Below are 20,648 nucleotides of genomic sequence, written 5' to 3' on the forward strand. Positions count from 1 at the left end.
TTTCACCTCTCCTCAGAACTCGATTTTCTCTTTAATTCAAACCTTAAAACGTAGTTGTGACCCAAGTCTTTGTCGTTACTGGGAAAAGATCTGCAGTGTCACAGGTCTCAGTGTTTCTCATCATTTTAAAAATATATACATTTAGAATTGAATTGTTTCTCTCAATTACTTTTGTTAGTGTTGTTATGACATATGTGACTATTAATTTAGGCCCTGCTGTTTGCATGATTAACAAAATAAAATACAAAAGCGACTGAAAGTTCCTCCCACGTGCCGGAAATGAGTAGTCTAGTTATCAGACAAATACCTGAATAATTTATACAATATCATCAAAATTATGCTATAATTTAACTTTTATTTAAAAAAAGCAATTAAGAAAATAATCAGTATGATTTGAAGTTGTATTTTTTGTATCAGTCATTCTTTATTTATACAAATGACCTTTAGTAATTGGGTGGGTTTTGATCATAGACTAAAAAAGCCGGCTCATGACGTCATGCCATTGCGACGTCAATTCTTTTCGTCCATTCATTCATTCTTCGGATCTGGCTAGAAAACGCGCGCCGGTACATTTTCACATGTGTTCTGCGTGGTCTAAGTTACTGAAAATTTCCGGACAAAGAATCGAAGCATTCATCTTCATTGAAAGAGTAATTTAAACACTTTGGCCGGTAAGTATTTTAAAGATTTTATACATTCGAGAGATGATAAAGTGTCAATTTCGGTCCTATGTGTTTGTGATGATGAAAGAATTGCTGTGTTTGCTTGTTGAGTGTTTCCCAGTAACACAAAATTCAGTCGCCCATACAAATGTTAACCGGCATGACTCAATCAATCAATGCATACAGTCTGTGAGTATGACTATGAGTATGACGTACGTCGTACGTACTGAGTTAAATAATATGGCCACTGCACTGCATGGACAGAAATTACCATCTGGTAATAAAACTGACATTTGTCATACTTCTGGCGCTTGCTCAGAATAGGGAGGCCAATGCCCAAATCTAACTTTTTAATTACTAATTTGTTTATACTAAAACTAAGATTAAAAGAAAGCATTTACTTTCACTAAGAAAATCCACCCATCTGCCGACTCCATAGGTTCCATCAAATAGGACTTAGGAGATATCCAGCTGGTTTGTAGCCAATTCCTTCTACGCCTTTCCGTACGTAAGAGCCTTGAAACAATTATATTTCATGTCGCAAAGTTACGTTCATAATTAGACAGGCCCGAGGGACAAAGTTCATGATGAAGTTTAAAACTTCGCGCGAAAGTGCAATCACTCAACAGCGGCTAGCCTTGAATCGGTCGCACACGTACACACCTTCTTCTTCTTAGTTGATCCCTCCACCGACACAGGCAACCCCCGATGCAGGCTGAAGTCCAGCCATCAATGTGCGAACGATTACATCTTCTACTACTACGAGCCGAAGACGATGGTTCAAAAAAGGAAAGAAATATATATAGGCCTAATTCATTGATATTTACCTTTGATGTGTATTCCAATAATTTGATTTCCTCATGAGTATTCCTTATTATCAACGATCGAGAAGTTACGAGGTCCAATTAAAATCCATCTTGCAGCGAACACAATCATAGCGCACATCCATGCATGCAACGTACGTGTACTAATATTTCTCTCACTCTCTCTCTCTCTCTCTCTCCCTTTCGCTATACGTAACATACACACTCACTAACCATGTATCATACAATGATACAACACACACCTTCAAATCATGGCTTTCATTTCAATTCTCAATTGGAGTATAGACTGCTCACGTAGACTTTTTTTTTTACTGAAATATCTTTGTTAACACTTCTCATACATTACTGCACGACACTCGTATCTAGTGCTGTGAGAATAAGGTACTAGGGTCTATAAATAAGACTACGCTTTGCGCACGATCTGACCGGAGCTCAGATTATGTCGCAATACCCTTTATTTTTGGCGCGAACAATGACGTCACTGTTCACTGTTTTCCTTCTCATTTTGAGATGGATGTAGTTATAGGGCTCAAACCAACGCAAGATTGACAGAAACATCGTACTCTATCTACTTTCGAATGTTCAGTTTGTAAAAATCTGTATTTAAAAAGATATAATCTTTTTTCTTTATATTTTCTAGTTGTAAGAAGTGGCAATTGTGAACATCTGAAATGTTGATCTCTATCAAAAGTTCTTTACTCAAAACGGATCCCATATTTTTAGGGTCTACCTTCTGCCAATGAGAAGGTTTTTAGTGAGCAAACCTCTACGCCCTCTAGGATTTTCTTAGTCGGTGGTGCGAGTGCGTCAAGGTCGTCTGCAACCACAATTATTGGATTAAAAAACGTCAAAATCTGCAAGATTGTCAACAAATGGTGAAAGACTGTTACAGATCCGTGATTATAGGTATGTTGTGAAATGTATAATTGTATTTTCTTTTCATATTTTCTTCAATTTTTATTTTTACATCATTTTTTTCCCTTTGCTAATTTTTTGAAGTGGGCGACGAGCGCACAAATCGTAGGTGTAGAAGCCTTACGCCCGGGCATTGGCCTCCCTACTCAGAATTATGACCATGGACTCCAGTGTCGAGATACCGTCCTTCCTAAAAATAAAAGTTATAACACACCCAAAATCGTTCTAAATCTTCCATAGAATAGTGGTTCAAATAATTCATGATTTAAAAGTTATCTTTCTTACCTGTTTCTTGTCAATTTTCTTATCTTTTTTGGAGTATTTTTCCTAAAAATGACATTATAATGTACACTTTCTCACCATGTTCACAAATCATGAAGTTTCACTGCTAACCGCCGCACAATACAACAAGTAGATTCTAAGTGCATACCGATAGTGGGTTTCGGGAGGGCGGCGTCTATGATACGTTCGACTGAAATTATAGATTTTTTTCCCTCTTTATTTAATACAGAGCCTGTATTATGCCTGCCCCCCTCCTTCCCCCTGTGGCTACGCTTCGCCAATCACATTTCCTTACTCTTTCTTGACTAGTATGATACGTCTGCGACTGAAATCATTTTTGTAATAAAGTTCCCCCCATCAACAACACAACAATAACATAATTATAACGAAAATACGACTCGGTAATCAAGACCATTTCATTTTATTAATACATTTTCGATATACATGTACTAAAAAGATAAGCTAATTGACACGAAAACAGGTAAGAAAGATAACGACTTTTAAATCATGACCGTTATTCAAACAATTGTGGAAGATTTAGATGATTTTGGGTGTGTTATATTCCACGCCGTAGTCACAGGTCCGAAGTATGGTCACAGTTCTGAACAAGCACCAACCTTCTTTGAACACGGATGAAAATGCAACAGGAGGACTAACTGCCAATTTTCAGAATCAGGCGAAAAGTTTGTCCTGGTTTTCTTTACATAGAGACTTACTTAATGAAACACTCGACACTTAATTACTTAGAATACTAGTTATACTTCATAGTTTTTATACCTAACATTTAAGAAGGCCAGGCTAATGCCAAAATGGTAGGATTCATAATATGTCAGACATCTATATTAAATGGAAAAATAACAATTGACATCGAATATCAATGTAAAAATTGAAATATATAATGACTTGGCTGCAGCTAATCTGTCGGGGTTTTGTGATGAGCACATGCCGACTGCGTTGTGGAACCTCCCCACACTACATCGTATGACACACTTCAATCTCTGTATTGGAGGTGGTCAGTGGAGCCAGTCGTTGTCTCAGGCTCTCAGTGGAACAACCCCGATATAAAACCTACATTGTGTAAGAGACTGAAGCATTCAGTCTAGACTTAATCTAATCATTAAATCAATACATGTAATTTTCATTTTCTTTCTTTTAACATTTCCAGGTCAGATTCTCGGCGACAGTCAGTAATACTTAAACATTGTCTACCAGTACTTCATCTTGGAATAGACCTCTACAGAAGTGTACAGCACTGACAGTGGAGTTCGGTTTGTGGTAGATCTTTGATTGTGCCTTTAGTTTCATCATGCCAAAGAAGAGGGTACCTAGGGGAAAGGCCGGAGCAGCCAAGAAAGCAGAAACAAATGGCACCACCAACGGTGCTACCAACGGCACTACCAATGGGGTAACAAATGGAGGTTAGTAGAATTGTAGATGGAAAAAGACAGAGGGGGTGTAGCCAACCACATTAAGGCCATGTAAAAAATATACATGTTTGGCGTCCCCGCTCGCTTCCTTTTTGGGGGCCGCCTCCTATTTTTTTTTTTCTTTTTTTAGAAATTTTTGAATTTTTTTTTTTTTAGAGAAAAAAATCATGAAAAACACTGCTAAAATGGATCTATTTCTGATTTTAAAAACAATTTAAAAAAAATGTCGGCGGCCATCTTGAAAAAATAGCCGACTGTATCCAACTGGGTACCCATTTAATAATTAACATCTGAGTGGAGATTGGCAAATTTATTTGTATGCAGTTTTCAGATAATTAATTGACTTCAAGATTTAGGTACCCATAGAGCTTACATGTAAGTCAAACTGGTTTTATTTCCGAATTACCCTACATGTAAAAAGGGGAATACTCTAAAAATGTTAGCAGTGTATATTTTTCAACGAAATACATGTACATGTACTGGGATTTTAGTTTTCAGGCTTGTTCAAGATATCTTGAAGAATAGAGTTATTTGCCATCAGATGATTAAACTCACCTAAATTGCTTTACCAGATTCAGATTCATCTGTGAAGAGATACGGTATTCAATGATGATGGCTCTTGACCCTAAAGGTCAACCTAAGTGTGATGGGAATTTAATACATGATTTAGATATACTTCTGAACATGTAAATTACCTTGGCCCGTTGCATAAAACTTACCATTGATGGTAACTTTGCTATCAATGGTAACTACCATGGAAACCTTGATTCTGATTGGCTGTTGAGCCATGTTACCATGGTAGTTACCATTGATGGTTTTGTGCAACAGGCCCAGGTAATTTACATGTTCAGAATTATCTGTAGTTGTGGTTTTGAATTGTCATGTTGGGGGTTTGTTTTGAAGAGTCATGTTGGGGGTTTGTTTTGAAGAATGTGCCTTTTTGGCTGCAAATTCAAGTGACGTCGTACCATTCACAAAACAGGCTTCTAATTAGTACGTGTAGCTCTGTTTTGCCCTTTCTATCTAGTAGGCTTTACATTTTGCACAATTTTGATATTCATGAAAATAATGACATTCTAATAGTCAAAACTGTCTATGAGGGTCACTCAAGGTAAACAGAAAAAGCGGCCTTTGCAGACAGGTGGCCTTTCTATACATGTTTTACAAGACATATTTCTTTCACAAGCGAGAAGAAAATAGTTGGCCACTATAGACAGGTGGCCTTTATAGAGGGGTGGGCACTAAGAAAGGTTTGATTGTAGTTTAAAGATGTAGATTAGCGCTAAGTTACATGTTATTAACATGATCATTGCATTCCTGCAGGCCTGCCCCAGTGCAATGCATATTCTCCCTTCCGTAGGGAGCATTCCAGACAGGCGCCAGTTGAAGACGCTTGTCTTGCTTCAAACAAACCACAATGACTTTTGCATCCTACTGGATATATCATGAACACTTGGGTCAAGAGAAAGAATTTAGATTAAATACCTTTGCTTAAGGATGTAGTCAATGTACATGTACAATAAATGCCATGCCAAGGATTTAACCCATGCCCCTCGTACATCCAGTCAAAGTCGAGCGTTTTAACCACTCGCACTCCACTATGACACCTCAACTATTTAACTTTGTTGCATTTATCCTATTTTACTTTTCTTCCACAGTGAATGGTATCGCCGATGACCTCCACGATGTTGACCTCGGTGCAGGTAACAGGTCATGTACAGGTGTATTACAGTCGCATCCGGCCAGTTGTGATCTTAAGATCACTGACGTCACACTGACATTCCACGGCGTCGAACTGTTCGTAGATTCTACAGTTGAGCTCAATGCCGGCAGGCGGTATGGTCTTCTAGGTCTTAATGGTTCCGGTGAGTTTCATGGCTGTAGGCTACATGTAATGCTCAAAGTTGCTCAAGCGTGGGTATATAGAGGGCAGCACACGGACGTACGCACGGGAGCGTAATACCCATTGGCTCAAGTGTTATGTAGTGATCGGGAGTGATCGCCAAGTTGCCTACTTCACGAACGACTATATACCCACGCATGAAGATTTTCAAATCAGGAAGGTTAATTCTACATACCGTCCTGCACATTTACCTTTACCTTTTACAATTAATTGTCAGGTTTACATATTTTCTATGGGATATTTATTGGGCCCAAGTCATAACAAACTCTATAAAGCCTTGATCCAGATTTGAATAAATCAGTCAGACTCGGACTTTGATACATGTACATGATTAATACATGTGGGGCAGCAGTGAAGATGGGCTTTGTTCATACCTAAAACTTGGCGAGTGCAATTGAGAAAGACATCTGGAATTTTAATGTACACTAGGTAACATTTTATAGCACGTATTTCATTCCCCATTATTCTGTCTTTTAAGGCTGATTGTGGATTGAAAAGAATCCTATGACTTCTCTTTTGCTAAATATTGCAGTGTTTTTCTTCTCAAAATACAGTCATGTACATGCCATGCATGATTTTGATCACTGTCACTTTTATTAATGTATGATTGTGATCACAATTTCTTTTCTTGCCAAAAATATCCTCTCAAAGAAAATTTCAATGGCTATTTAGGGGCTTATTGGGACTATAGTGCTAGTTATTGCGGCTTGATGTTGTAATTTATTTAATCTAAGCATATCAGAAGCTCTTGTAGCGCCGTAGAATATATACTTAATGTTGGATAGTTTCTGCGCTCTATAAAATGTATTATTATTATTATATTTGATATTGATTTGAGTCATCTGAATTGTGATCCTAGGCAAGTCCACTCTGTTGCACGCGATCGGGAAGCGAGAGGTCCCCATCCCCCATCACATGGATATCTTCCATCTGACGAAGGAGATTGGAGCCAGTGATAAGACCGCCCTGCAGTGTGTGTTAGAGGTAGACGCCGAGAGGATACGACTGGAGAGGGAGGCAGACGACCTGTCACATTTGGAGGGCCCAGGTGAGGTCTAGGTTTCAGCATAGGGCAAGTCCGGTGTATTTGGTCCTTCTGTGTCCAAGAGGAACTTGGGTTAACTTAATTTCATCCGATTGATGGAGTGCTAGGTCCTCCAGCACCTGGGCCCTGTCTTACAAAGATTTGATATCAATCGCAACTATGTACATAGGAGATAGGAGACTGCAAACTTGCAATTGATTGGAGGACTTACGATTGATTTGGATCAATCTTAACTCTTTGTAAGACAGGGCCAAGCTCTTTATAATGTACAAGTTATGCATGTAAGAAGAAATTTGAAAGAGAAGCAGATTCATCATGAAATGATATAGGACGAAAATGATTTAGTGTCAAAATAAGCTTTTGTTAATTCATCTAGTGATAAGCTACATGTATAATGATACAGATATAATTAATTGCCCAATTTTCTGCCCGCTCAGAAATGCTTAGAGTTTGAATCGCTCTCTTTGTTACTAATTAACACAGAGGCTGAAGACAGACTGATGGACATCTTCGCACGTCTGGACGAACTGGATGCTGACAAGGCAGAGGTCAACGCAGGTCGTATCCTCCACGGTCTCGGCTTTACGAAGGACATGATGAAGACAAAGACAAAAGACTTTTCAGGAGGGTGGCGTATGAGGATATCTCTCGCGAGGGCGCTGTTCGTGAAGCCCCATTTACTACTGCTCGATGAACCCACGAATCATCTCGATCTAGAAGCCTGTGTGTGGCTGGAAGAGGAGTTGAAAGAGTGAGTTATTTGTTTGTTTGTTTTTTGTTTTTTACCTGAGGACTGCTAAGAAAGCATGTGTATGCTCAGAGGGACTTACATACAGTCCTGTACATTTACCCTAACCTTTCACAAACAAATGTCAGGTTTTAATGGTTTGAAAGAGATACTTAATGGGCCTAAGTCAGAAAGAACGGACGTTGTAAAACCTTGATCCAGATTTCATTGTGGGGCTGGAAGAGGAGTTGAAAAAGTGAGTTATTTGTTTGCTTGTTTGCTTTGCTTGTTTGTTTGTTTTACCTGACTGCTAAGAAAGCATGTGCTCCGAGGGACTTGTTAATGAGGATAAATATGTTACCAGCGGGCACTAGTGCATCGACTTGGTTTTGAAACCCTGGACCTCCTTGTTACGAGACCACTGCTCTACCTCTGAGCCATCGAGCCTCGCCTACTTGTCAGTTGCAATGACTTTTGTGTTTGAGGGGAGAGGAGGGGGGATGTTACTTTTGTAAAACAAAATTATGTTGGGTCTCTTTGTGAATTATATTGCTGTTTCCTAAACCCACAAGTTACCAAATTGTTGACAGATGTACAACGGAGAAGTCATTTTGTGACCGTAGATAGTTATCATGATTTGAGGGTATGGCTGTCATGGTGATAAAATATGTTATGGACTCCTGTTCAACCATTGGCTACTTTTTCACGAGCAAAGTGTTGTTTCTTACAAGTAAACTTGAGTAACATTCCTTTACCAATGAATTACTCAAGGATGCAGTAAGAATATACTTGTTATAGAAGTCTTTATAGTTTGATGTAAAGGTTTTTGATAGTTACTCTAGTTTTTACAAGTTTTTATCTCCTCTGCCTACCTTTGGTCCTCCTCGACTCTCTTGCTGTGTAGGCATCCTCATGGTACAAAATTTAATTTGTGTAACCTACCCAACGAAAGCTTTTATGACTTTATTCTACCGTTACTTCAAACGTTTACGATTATGATTATTTCCTTTTGTAGATTAATCTGAAAAACAAATTTCTGAATGGATAATAAATGCTTAATTTCTTTTCTTTTCATCTTTATTTTTGACATGGTGTTATTTTCTCTTTCTTTTTCTTCCCCTCAGGTACAAGAGGATATTGGTTCTAGTTTCACACTCCCAGGACTTCTTGAATGGAGTCTGTACAAATATTCTACATGTACATAAACAGAAATTAGTTAGCTATGGAGTAAGTATTTCACTTTTTTTTTACATGTACATTTCATCAGCTAATCATAATCAATTGTTTAATACATAATGTTTGTTTGGAGCCAATATGACATAGAGTGTTTACAACTTTTGCTCTGGCATAGTTGCTCTGGGCTTTATGTTGTCAAAGATGTAAAATAAGGATTAATGTAATGATTTGATTATAGGTACAGGATTGTTGTTAGAAATTTGGTTAGTGAATGAAATTGACAACGAAGCATTCGCCTCTTCAGTCAACCAGTGCGGGCGGGGCCATCACATGATTATAAACAAACCTCTTGCTTTACCAGATTCTGAATAACACAATTTGTAGAAAAGGTTTTATAATGATGGTGGCTCCGCATGTAGAAAGAAATGTCACTACCTTTGCATGCTAGGAACCTATTATACCTTATTTGTCTAAGAAAAAAGGAATCCTGATGTCATGGTCTATATGTTCATACCTGAAACCTTCTTGTAGTGGCTCTCGTAAGCCAACTTCAATTGCAATTTCAGAACAATAATAATATTGGGTTCTTGTATAGCATGCACATCTGTTAGACTTTACACTCCTGGTGCTCTTGATTATTACCCTGGCTTTTAGCATGGCTGCCATTACGGCGCTCTAGCATTTCAAAGAATTAATTCCTGCCAGGTACTCATTTACATCACCTGGGTTGAGTGTGGCAAATGTAGATCAATGTCTTGCCAAAGGACATTTAGCGTTGCAGAGGGACTCGAACCACGGACCTTGTGATCCACAGTCCTGTGATTAACAGGAGCAGAAACCAGAAATTACTGTGATCAAGTTTGCTATTCCCTTTCCATGAACAGGCGATATTGAATAAGTAACGATGATTAGACAAAGAAACTCTCATTATTTCTTAACCACATTAAGACATTGAATTTTGACTAACACGTTTCTTTCTCTCTTTTTTTCGCCAGGGTAACTTTGATTCATACGTTAAGACTAGGTTTGAACAGGAAGAGAATCAGATGAAGAAATACCAGTGGGAACAGGATCAAATTGCTCATATGAAGGTAAGTGTAAACACCGTCTTCTGTAACCATGGTTAATGGAAACAATACCCTAGATTAGAATCCAGAGAAATCATCCTGTTTTGATTAATCATACATTATCTGATGCTGTAAAAGCTTTTAGTCCAATAATAAAAGACTGTAATTTACATGTTCTCTGCCTTTGGTGGTTGTACCAATATGTGCTAGATATGTGTGCTTGTGCTTTAGGGCTTTGAAGCTTCATGTCTTTTGAGAAGGAGGATTGTACTTGACTTTGAAAGAGTTTTTTGAAATTAGTTACGTCTTGGCCATCAGATGATTATACTCAACCTAAATTGCTTTACCAGATTCAGATTAATCTGTGAAGAGATACGGTATTCAATGATGATGGCTTTATAAATCAGTTAGTAATAACCTCGTAAATATCTATTATTGTACATCTCATTGAAGTTCATGTGTGTTTTAGTCCAGGATTGTCTGTGACACGATTTGACCAAAAATATGTAAGGGGCTAATCAATTTAGCTGGATAATTTCGCCAGAAGTCTGGTATATTATTGGTGGATGGGAGGGGGCAGGGAGCACAAACTCCATGAGGGAAAAACAATTTTTTTTCTCCCAATGAAATGCTAGGAACCGCAGAATCATCTCACGAAACCCTCATAAGCGTAAGTTTACCAACATCCCTTTGAAACGGTTTTAATTTTACTACATGAAGTTTCAATGGGATGTGGGTTAAATTGTACTTACATGTATCACGGTTTTGTGAAACGCTGCCCCTTAACATATCTTTCCAATGATGAACATAATGCAACCAGTAACTATACATTTTGTTCTACCTCTTCCACTTCAGAACTATATAGCCAGGTTTGGTCACGGTAGCGCCAAACTTGCCAGACAGGCCCAGAGTAAAGAGAAGACACTACAAAAGATGATTGCTGCAGGTCTGACGGAGAAGGTCGAATCAGACAAGGTAAATTGCGTAAAGTGATGTCAGTTTTAAGGAATTTTGTTTTTCCTGTAACATAGTGTAACGTATTTTGCGCTACTTGTGCCTGGGAGGAGAAAAGCGATCTGAATCACCACTGTAAGAAGGAGGAAACAATTATATTTGTTATAGCCTGACTTAATATTCATATTTAATATCCCTGTATTTCCCACTCTCCCCTCGGTGCTATTACTCCTCACATATTTGCCTGAATTCTACATTCTTTTAACAAAGTATTTTGAGAAGTAGGATTGTACTTAATTTTGAGGGAGTTTTAGAAATTAGTGACGTCTTGGCCATCAGATGATTATACTCAACCTAAATTGCTTTACCAGATTCAGATTCATCTGTGAAGAGATACGGTATTCAATGATGATGGCTTTATGAATCAGTCAGTAATAACCTCGTAAATATCCATTATTGTACACCTCATTGTAAATAGCGCGTCTATCAGTCCAGGATTGTCTGCGAAGAAACAATTATATTTGTTCTAGTCTGACTTTATATTCATATTTAATATCCCTGTATTTCCCACTCCCCCCCCCCCCCAAGTGCTATTACTCCTCACATATTTTTCTGAATTTTACATTCTTTTAACAATTATTGTATGATATTGTATCCAAGTAAAATACAAACAACAACAAACAAGCCAGTCGTGGTCGATTCCAGCGTAACAGCCTTACTTCAGACTTACTTTTGATCATTTATGAAAGTTTTAAGCAAAATCAAGAGTCCTCAAAATCATATTTAAGTACCGGTAAGTGAATCAGACACATTCCACTATCAGGGCCAGATATATCAAATTTTACAGTATTTCACTGAATTGTTGAGCAGCATGATTTTTGATTTTTTGTTTATCTCTCTTTTTTCTACAGACCCTATCGTTCGAATTCCCAGAATGTGGTAAGGTCCCACCACCTGTTCTGATGGTTCAAAATGTATCTTTCCGCTATTCGGATGACAAGGTAAGTTCCACAGCATACATTTAAAAGATTCAACAAACAAAAAACAAAACAAAAGTTCCACAGCATACTACTGGAATAAATGTAGAATACATTTTTGATAGTAAGAGGTTATTTCATTTCATTGGCAGGAGCACATGCAATGATAACAATAACAGTGAAAAGAAGACAATGAAGTCAAATAACGAATACAGAACAAATACAGTAACAAATACAGAACAAATATGATAATAGAGGTCTATTCCAACCGAAATCAAAATATGTGTTAGGGTGCCCTGTGAAGATATTAGGCAGAGCCATCTTATACAGGTTTTGATTTGGTGTAAAATGGTTCTGAAATTTAGGACTTGCTTTAGTGCCGGTTCTTTCGAAGCCTCTCTTGGGTGCATTTAGGTCTCGGACAGGTTTCTTGGTTTAACAAGGGCCATTGCGTCTTTTTTTTTTACTTGCACAAGGAGATTCAGCTGTGACTCCAAGTACATAGAGTTGTTTTTCAAGAAACTCTGTCAATCAGTTTGTGTTCCATCACGATTACATGAATTCCCACTCAAAGATGATGTATAGATTAAGCCAGTATAAATGAATAGTTCACTTTAAATTAATCCTTTATGTAACAAACAATATGGAAAGACATGTTCAATTTATAATTTTCTGCAAGTTTATAAGAGGATTCAAGTTCATGTGGGAGAATGATGACAAAAAAGGCCGAATTACAGTTACCCTTGACCTTTGTGTCAAGGGTCACGATGACAACAACAAACCAAAGCGATTTTAACCTGACTCCCACTGTAGCAGACTGAATGCCTCAAGTAGTATTTTGTACCAACTCGTATTTATGTGTAATGATATGGAGCAGAGGAAAGAGAAATTATGGATGAACCAAAATCTGTGAAACATTAAATTGGATCGTAGTCAGATATATAAGAATGCGTTGAATTGAAAAGAAATGCTAAATGATTTTTGTTCTTTTACGAACAGCCCCTGATCTACAAAGACGTTGAGTTTGGTCTGGATTTAGACAGCAGGATAGCCCTCGTAGGACCCAACGGAGCGGGCAAGTCCACCCTCCTCAAGCTCCTGGTCGGAGAGCTCCACCCGTCGGACGGACTCGTCAGGAAGAACTCGCATCTCAGGATAGGCAGGTACCATCAGGTAAGGTCAAAGGTCACGTTGGAAAAATTCCTCTTCACGATTAAAGGTATAGACCAGTTTTGGAAACGTCCCCCCCCCCCCTCTCAAAAAATGAAACGGAAGCTCTTATTACCAATCATGTGAAAGAATATGTTTTGACTAATACGTGATGATACAAATTTTGCCGGGAAACCCTCTACTAATTGATGCATTTGGTAATTTATCATATCGATACGGCCTGGATAGATATTGCGAATGCACTTCAACATTGAACATTTGGGCGTATATTTCTGATTTTTTGCGAATTTAGGTTGAAGTATTGCCATCTAAACCTCTGAAGGCAATATTTAAACAATATTGAATGGATATTTTGCACCCCAAACCCTTGAACTGCAATTTTTCCACTTCCAGACTTTACCTTTAACATCCATAGAAAAAAAGAAAGTATGGTGCACTGAAGGCAATAATTATCCAGCTGTTTCTGTGGGTTTTCATATTGAATGACACTTATCATATTCAGATTCCAGTGCTGTGGAATTAAAATCTAGTTCCATTAAAACTAAATCAATGTCTAAAAGTCGGATGTAAGAGACAAGATAATCACTAAGCATCTTATTTTCAATTTATTTGAAAGATATGTTGAGCAGCGTGAATACATTGCTCAATTATTTTCTTAACTTTGTTTTGGCATTTATGTCCATGTGGGAGAATGATGACACAAAAGGCCGAATTACAGTGACCCATGACCCTTTTGGGTCAAGGGTAACGATGACAACAACAAACCAAAGCGATTAATTCTGACTCCCACATTTAAAGACTGAGTGCCATTCATTTTTGTCTCGCCTGCGTAGCAAAAAGCGAGACATAGGCGCCGCTTTTCCGGTGACGGCGGCGGCGATGGCGACGGCGACGGCGACGGCGACGGCGACGGCGTCAACATCGAAAACTTAACCTAAGGTTAAGTTTTTGAATTTTTGATATAATCTTGAAAGTATAAGTTCTTAGTCAATGAAACTTGGACTATAGGGTTATCAAGTCTACCCAATCATGTGAGTAGAATTTCAGGTCACTAAGTTAAGGTCAAAGGCCATTTAAGGTCAACAAACTTAGACTTTGTTGTGGCATCAACATTAAGATTTTCAAAATGCTTCTTCTTCGTTATTTTTCAACCGATTTTGATTCTGATTGTTTCATATGATAGGGCTAGGAGGGGATTTAAAATTTCTACACAGAATCGTGAAATTCATTATCTATACTAATTTATGCAAATTAATTCGAAATCACAAAAAAGGCTTCTTCTCCTTCATTTCTCGACCGATTTTGATTTGGTTTGCTTTATATCGTAGAGCTAACTTTGGTACACTAAACTTCTGCACAGAATTTTGAAATTGTTCTCCATTAATTAATTTTGGTAATTTATGCAAATTTATTCCAAAAATAACAAAAATTGCTTCTTTTCCCTCATTTCTTGACCGATTTTGCCTTATCTGGTAGAGCTAAATTTGGAACAATAAACTTCTACACAGAATTGTGAGATTTTGCTCCATTGATTATTTATGGTACTTTATGCAAATGAAATGAAATTATCAAATTTCTATTTTTTGACCAGTTCAAAAGTGTACCACATAAAATTTACGATATTTGTTGTTGTGAGATGCGGATGAGCGCTACGTCATTGACGTTCTGGTTTATCATATTGAATTGCGTTATGCAGGCGAGACCGCATGCAGGCGAGACCCTTGTTATTTTGTCCATGTTTTCCTATTTCATCGAAGAACATTGAGGCGTAACATGCAAATAATTAAAAGTCATATTACTTTGAAAATCCAAACTGGAAGTGTACTGAGTCAATCCAAATATGACACAAAGCATCTATCTTTCATGTGTATGAGTATATTAGTTGCTCTCCTATGAAAGCGAAGCTGAGTTAAGTCAAAGTAGAAAAAACAATTTTTAGAATGTTGAAGAAGTAGAATTGATAGATGTGAATCCCTTTGAATGTTGTATTTGTGTCTCTTAAAGGCCCACTGCACTACTTGTAGCTACTTGCGCCCTCTATATAACAAACTAGTGCTGTAACATCACGGATATCTCCAATTCCGTTTAACCGCCAGTCAAAACCGGACGGTTTTCGGTTAAACGATTTATTAAAAAAAAAAAAAAAAAAAAAAAAAAAAAAAAAAAAAAAAAAAAAAAAAAAAAAAAATCGGCAACTTTCATTTAACTGCGAGGTGCATTTAAAGGGGCCGATTTGTGCTGGTGAACTTGTCACAAATAATAGTAACAATGTTGTTTTTAGAAGAATGTGTAAGATTAAAAATTAAAAACAGTAGAGGACCTAGTACAGAACCTTGTGTAAAAGTTGGATGAATTATTATTATGAACTACATATTGCGATGATGAGATCTATTACAAAGATTACTTTCAAACCAAGATGACAGACAAATTGGAGTGTTGTTCTAGTTTTGGAGTGGTGAGTCAACACACAGATTACTGAGCTGGGAGACATTGCCAGGCATAGTGCCAGGTGGAGGGGCATAAATCGAAACTTAAAAAAAAAAAAAAAAAAAAAAAAAAAAAAAAAATTATTAAAAAAAAAAAAAAAAAATATTAAAAAAAAAAAAAAAAAAAAAAAATCGGGAAAACGAAACCGTCCAATTGAAAACGGAATCCGCCATGGGCGGTCGGATACCGGACGGTTAAACGTTTGACTACAGCACTATAACAAACAATGCCTAATCGGTGACCATTGGTCCCCCATGATCCTCTTTTTCTTATGTTAACTGAGAGCTGAGTTGATGAGATAACCCCCTGTCTAGTGACCTTGCAGGGCAGTCTAATCCCTCCTTTAAACTATGGCAGATAAGCTTTAAAGATTAAATGTTGTCTTTTAAACTTTTATCGTACATGTCATTGCATTGACCTGGGCCCTGTCTTACAAAGAGTTGATATTAATCCCAATTTATTTGATTATTCAATCGCAACTATGTACATAAGAAATAGGAGATTGCAAACTTGCGATTGATTAGTGGAATTACGATTGATTTGGATCAATCGCAACTCTTGGTAAGACAGGGCTCAGTTAAACTAAATAATAAAGATTCAATACGATTACCATACATGCCAACTGTTCAGATTAAAGAGGAACATTCCTCTTTTTGGGAGAAGATAATTATCATTTTAATGCAGGTGTTCCTCTTCCTGTACAAATTTGTCTGTAGTATTGAATAGGAGAGTTAGGATTGTTCCTCTTTTTTTTTAAAATAGCATAATTTGTACAGATTTCTGATTTTCAAATGTTGGCATGTATGGATTACACTGACTCTAATGAGTTTTCCTTTTCTGCAGCATCTCCAAGACCTGCTGGATCTAGAAATGACTGCCTTAGACTGGATGCTGCAATGTTTCCCTAAGATTAAGGATAGGGAAGAGATGAGGCGGATTATAGGACGCTATGGACTCACCGGCAAACAACAGGTACGTATATCACAGTAGAAAGGTACTCTTTAAAGAGAAGGTTGAGTTCTGGGAAGAGGTGAAAAATAATTTGTGAACGTAATTGTTATTATGCAAGTGTGGAAGAACATCAGATAGAAATATTTCCCTCAAAAGCATGGCTCTTGAAATGCCTTAATATTCTAAACATGGCATGTAACAGCATAAAAATTGGGTAAGATTTTGATGCCACATGTTTGTGTAGTCCCATATACATATTTCTGTGTACATTGCTGGTAACTTTACCAAGACTAGGACAAATTTCTTAGCACTTTGATGATTCCAGAACCTTGCAGTAATAATAATATACCGTACTTAAAATAATGCATATCACAATATGTCTCTATGCGCTGTACCCACACCAATTCTTTTACAATGCAATTGCATGACCAGAACTCAACTTTATCTTTAAAGGTAAAGACCAGTAATGGTCATGCGATTGCATTGTGCAAGAAACGTTGTGGAATCGATCAGAAAAGGTTGATCATCTAGCATCTAGCATCTGCAAGGTTCTGGAATCATCAAAATGATAAGAAATTTGGCCCATTCTTCGTAAGGTTACAAGCACTATACACAGAAAGATGTATATGGGACTACCCTATATCTCTCACAGACCATGAGAGAAACAAATTTACCAGATATATGAATTAGTAGGCGGTTTCCCGGCAAATTTTTTATCATCATGTATTAGTCAAAACATATTCTTTCACATGATTGGTAACGAGAGCTTCCATTTCATTTTTTGAAATTGGGGCGTTTCCAATACTGGTCTTTACCTTTAAACAACTCTCTTGGTTGAGAAAGTGCAAAGTAATACACTGTGTAATAGAAAGGTAAATGGCTAGGTATGAGAAACTAACATTTAAAGAAAATTGCTACCTAAATGGAATTGAAATTAATAGCAGTCTTCTGCTTCCGCATTTGATTTGCAATTTCAAAAATTACTTAAAAATAATAATTAAAAAAATTAGTCCAAAAACAGTTTGCCCATGTCATTTGCTGTAGACTAATAGTTATGATGTAGGTTTCTTTTGATGAAATGTATTTTCCATCACTACCACAACTGAAGTTAACCTTTAAGATAATCAATCATCCATTCAGTTTCCTGTGCCCATTTGAAGACATGACTCGGTTATTAGTGTCGTATTGCCATCGGATGATTATACTCAACCTAAATTGCTTTACCAGATTCAGAATCGTCTGTGAAGAGATATGGTATTCATTGATGATGGCTTTATAAATCAGTCAGTAATAACCGAGACAAAGACATTGGGAACCTGAAAACTACTTTGCATGTAAATAAATGGAAAAAAGGCATTTCCACATACCCTGTGATATGTATTTTATGAGTACCGGTAATATATTCTTGATGTGAACTGAACTTGTGTCATTACATTTGGCCCCAAGCATTTTTACCTTCTCTCAAGTAAGTCTGTTGTGTTTTATGTGAATGAGGCTTGAGGTGGATGAAACATAAATGAGTACTCTTAGTAGAAGTGTCGTAGTCGAGTGGTTTAAGCACTCGACTTGAAATTCAAAGGTGGTGGTTCAATCCCAGATACGGCACTAATGTCCTTTGGCAAGGCATTAATCTTCATTCGTCACACTCGACCCAAGTGAGGTAAATGGGTACCTGGCAGGAATTAATTCCTTGAAATGCTGGAGCTCTGTTTTGGCAGCTAGGCTAAAGCCAGGGTAATAAATAATGCGCCTCAGAATAGAATTTCTAGATAGACAGCGCTATAGAAATGCTTATAATTATTATTAATTAATACTCTTGTTGTTTTCTTTCAGGTGTGTCCAATCCGTAACCTGTCTGACGGTCAGCGATGTCGGGTCATCTTCGCTTGGCTGGCTTGGCAGACTCCTCATCTCCTCCTCCTTGACGAACCTACTAACCATCTGGACATCGAGACCATCGATGCCCTGGCAGACGCTATCAACGGCTTCGAGGGAGGCCTTGTGCTAGTTAGTCACGACTTCCGACTCATTAACCAGGTAAGTTTATAATGTTTAATTGCTTTGCTTTGAAGATTTGATATTTGGGCCAGAATCATATTGTATTATATTATATATTATTATTGGAATTTTCAAAGGAACAGTCAATCTCTCAGAAGTAAAGTTATTTTTCAGGTGAAGTATGTTTTGGCATTTATGTCCATGTGGGAGAGTGATGACATAAAAGGCCGAATTACAGTGACCCTTGACCTTTGTGTCAAGGGTCACGATGAAAATAACAGACCGAAGCGAATAACTCTGACTCCCACATTTAAAGACTGAATGCCATTCATTTTATATTTTGTCCATGTATACCCATTCCCTTGAAAAACATTGACATTTATAACAGAAATGTTACATGTGAAATTATGGGATTCCTATTTTCTCCACGTTGGTTTGACAACTTGACCTGATGACCTTGTCCTATGTTCCATTATCGGAGCTAGGTCTGTCCCATCCAGAACTGACCGCATCTGGGCTCTGCTTCATAAAACTTGTTATCAATAATAAATGCTTAACTTCTACGACTAATTTGTGCTGTCAGCCAATCGAATGCCATGAATACAGTAGCTTATAACAGTTAAAGGGATTGGGTAACTTTGCCTGGGATTCTAAAAAGAATCCTGGATTTAGCTCATGCTGCAATCATAATTATAAACCTTTACATGATGTAGGTCGTACATGAATCCCATGACTTTTACAAGCCAGTCGCCTCTCTGATTATCAAGATATCTATGATTGGAATAACAAATTTCAGAATATGTTTTCCTAACAGTTTTCATAACACTACAGTCTATCGGGTAAAACCGGTCACTCAAAGATTTTTTTTACTTTTTTGAGGTACTTCATGATCACTTTGAAACGCAATTTTTTTTTTGCTTCAATATTGCACCATATCACAGACATGTAGGGCCATGCATCTCAGATTCAACATTGTTAAACGATGCCTTTAATGTAACTTGTTGGTGAAAACAATGCCTTTAATGTAACTTGTTGGTGAAAACAATGCCTTTAATGTAACTTGTTGGTGAAAACAATGCCTTTAATGTAACTTGTTGGTGAAAACAATGCCTTTAATGTAACTTGTTGGTGAAAACGATGCCTTTAATGTAACTTGTTGGTGAAAACAATGCCTTTAATGTAACTTGTTGGTGAAAACAATGCCTTTAATGTAACTTGTTGGTGAAAACAATGCCTTTAATGTAACTTGTTGGTGAAAACAATGCCTTTAATGTAACTTGTTGGTGATAATAAGCTTTATAAAAGAGGGCCCTGGTCTCATCCGTCTCTCTCTCTCTCTCTTTTTCTTGTCCATTTTCTCCAGGTTGCATCAGAGATCTGGGTATGTGAGAAGCAGGCGGTGACGAAATGGAAAGGCGACATCCTCTCGTACAAGAGTGCCCTCAAGAAGAAGATCTTAAAGGAACAAGCCAGGGAAGCAGCCGCCGCTGCCGCTGGAAGATAAGCTCACATTCGCAACCGTCAAAAGAGGCCTGACCCCCCTCCCTCCCCTCCCTCCCTCCCTAGAAGATGAAGTTGAGTTCTGGTCATGCGATTGCATTGTGAAAGCAACATTGTGGAATCGATCTGAAAAGGTTGATTAACTAGCATATTGGTGTGTAATGCAAGGTTCTCGAAAATCATCAAAATGATAAGGAATTTTACCCAGTCTTGGTAAAGTTACAAGCACTTTCACAGAAATATGTATATGGGACTACAACAATATATGGCATAAAAATCTGTCCTGATTTTTAAGATGTTACATGCCATATTAAGAATATTAAGGCATTTGAAGAGCCATGCTTTTCAGGGAACATTTTTGATCTGATGTTCTTCCACACTTGCATAATACAATGATAACGCTCACAAATTATTTTTCATCTCTTCCCAGAACTCAACCTTCTCTTTAACTGACTTACTGTTGATTGATGAAGCATTTACCATGGAATGCCTTTTTAATAGAGAATGATAAATAAATAGGTATCTGTGTAATTAAATTTTGCAAGGCAGAGTCATGGCGGAGTTTGATGATTGTAAGAGCTTC

At 37.5% G+C, this 20,648-nt stretch overlaps 1 protein-coding gene across 1 annotated transcript; it reads left to right on the forward strand.

The window, feature by feature from the left end:
* The first annotated feature begins 521 nt into the window (after positions 1–521).
* On the forward strand, positions 522–20,256 carry LOC581859 (ATP-binding cassette sub-family F member 2). The gene is made up of 13 exons (XM_775026.5): positions 522–671; positions 3,849–4,101; positions 5,769–5,975; positions 6,873–7,061; positions 7,542–7,809; positions 8,910–9,012; positions 9,957–10,052; positions 10,884–11,003; positions 11,894–11,983; positions 12,959–13,132; positions 16,460–16,588; positions 18,401–18,604; positions 19,929–20,256. The coding sequence occupies exons 2-13, from the start codon at positions 3,990–3,992 to the stop codon at positions 20,067–20,069; spliced, it is 1,833 nt and encodes a 610-aa protein (XP_780119.1). The 5' UTR covers positions 522–671; positions 3,849–3,989; the 3' UTR covers positions 20,070–20,256.
* The last annotated feature ends 392 nt before the right edge of the window (positions 20,257–20,648 follow it).

This window comes from Strongylocentrotus purpuratus, unplaced genomic scaffold, assembly GCF_000002235.5.
Source record: "Strongylocentrotus purpuratus isolate Spur 01 unplaced genomic scaffold, Spur_5.0 spur5_scaffold_19, whole genome shotgun sequence".
NCBI classification, from domain to species: Eukaryota; Metazoa; Echinodermata; class Echinoidea; order Camarodonta; family Strongylocentrotidae; genus Strongylocentrotus; species Strongylocentrotus purpuratus.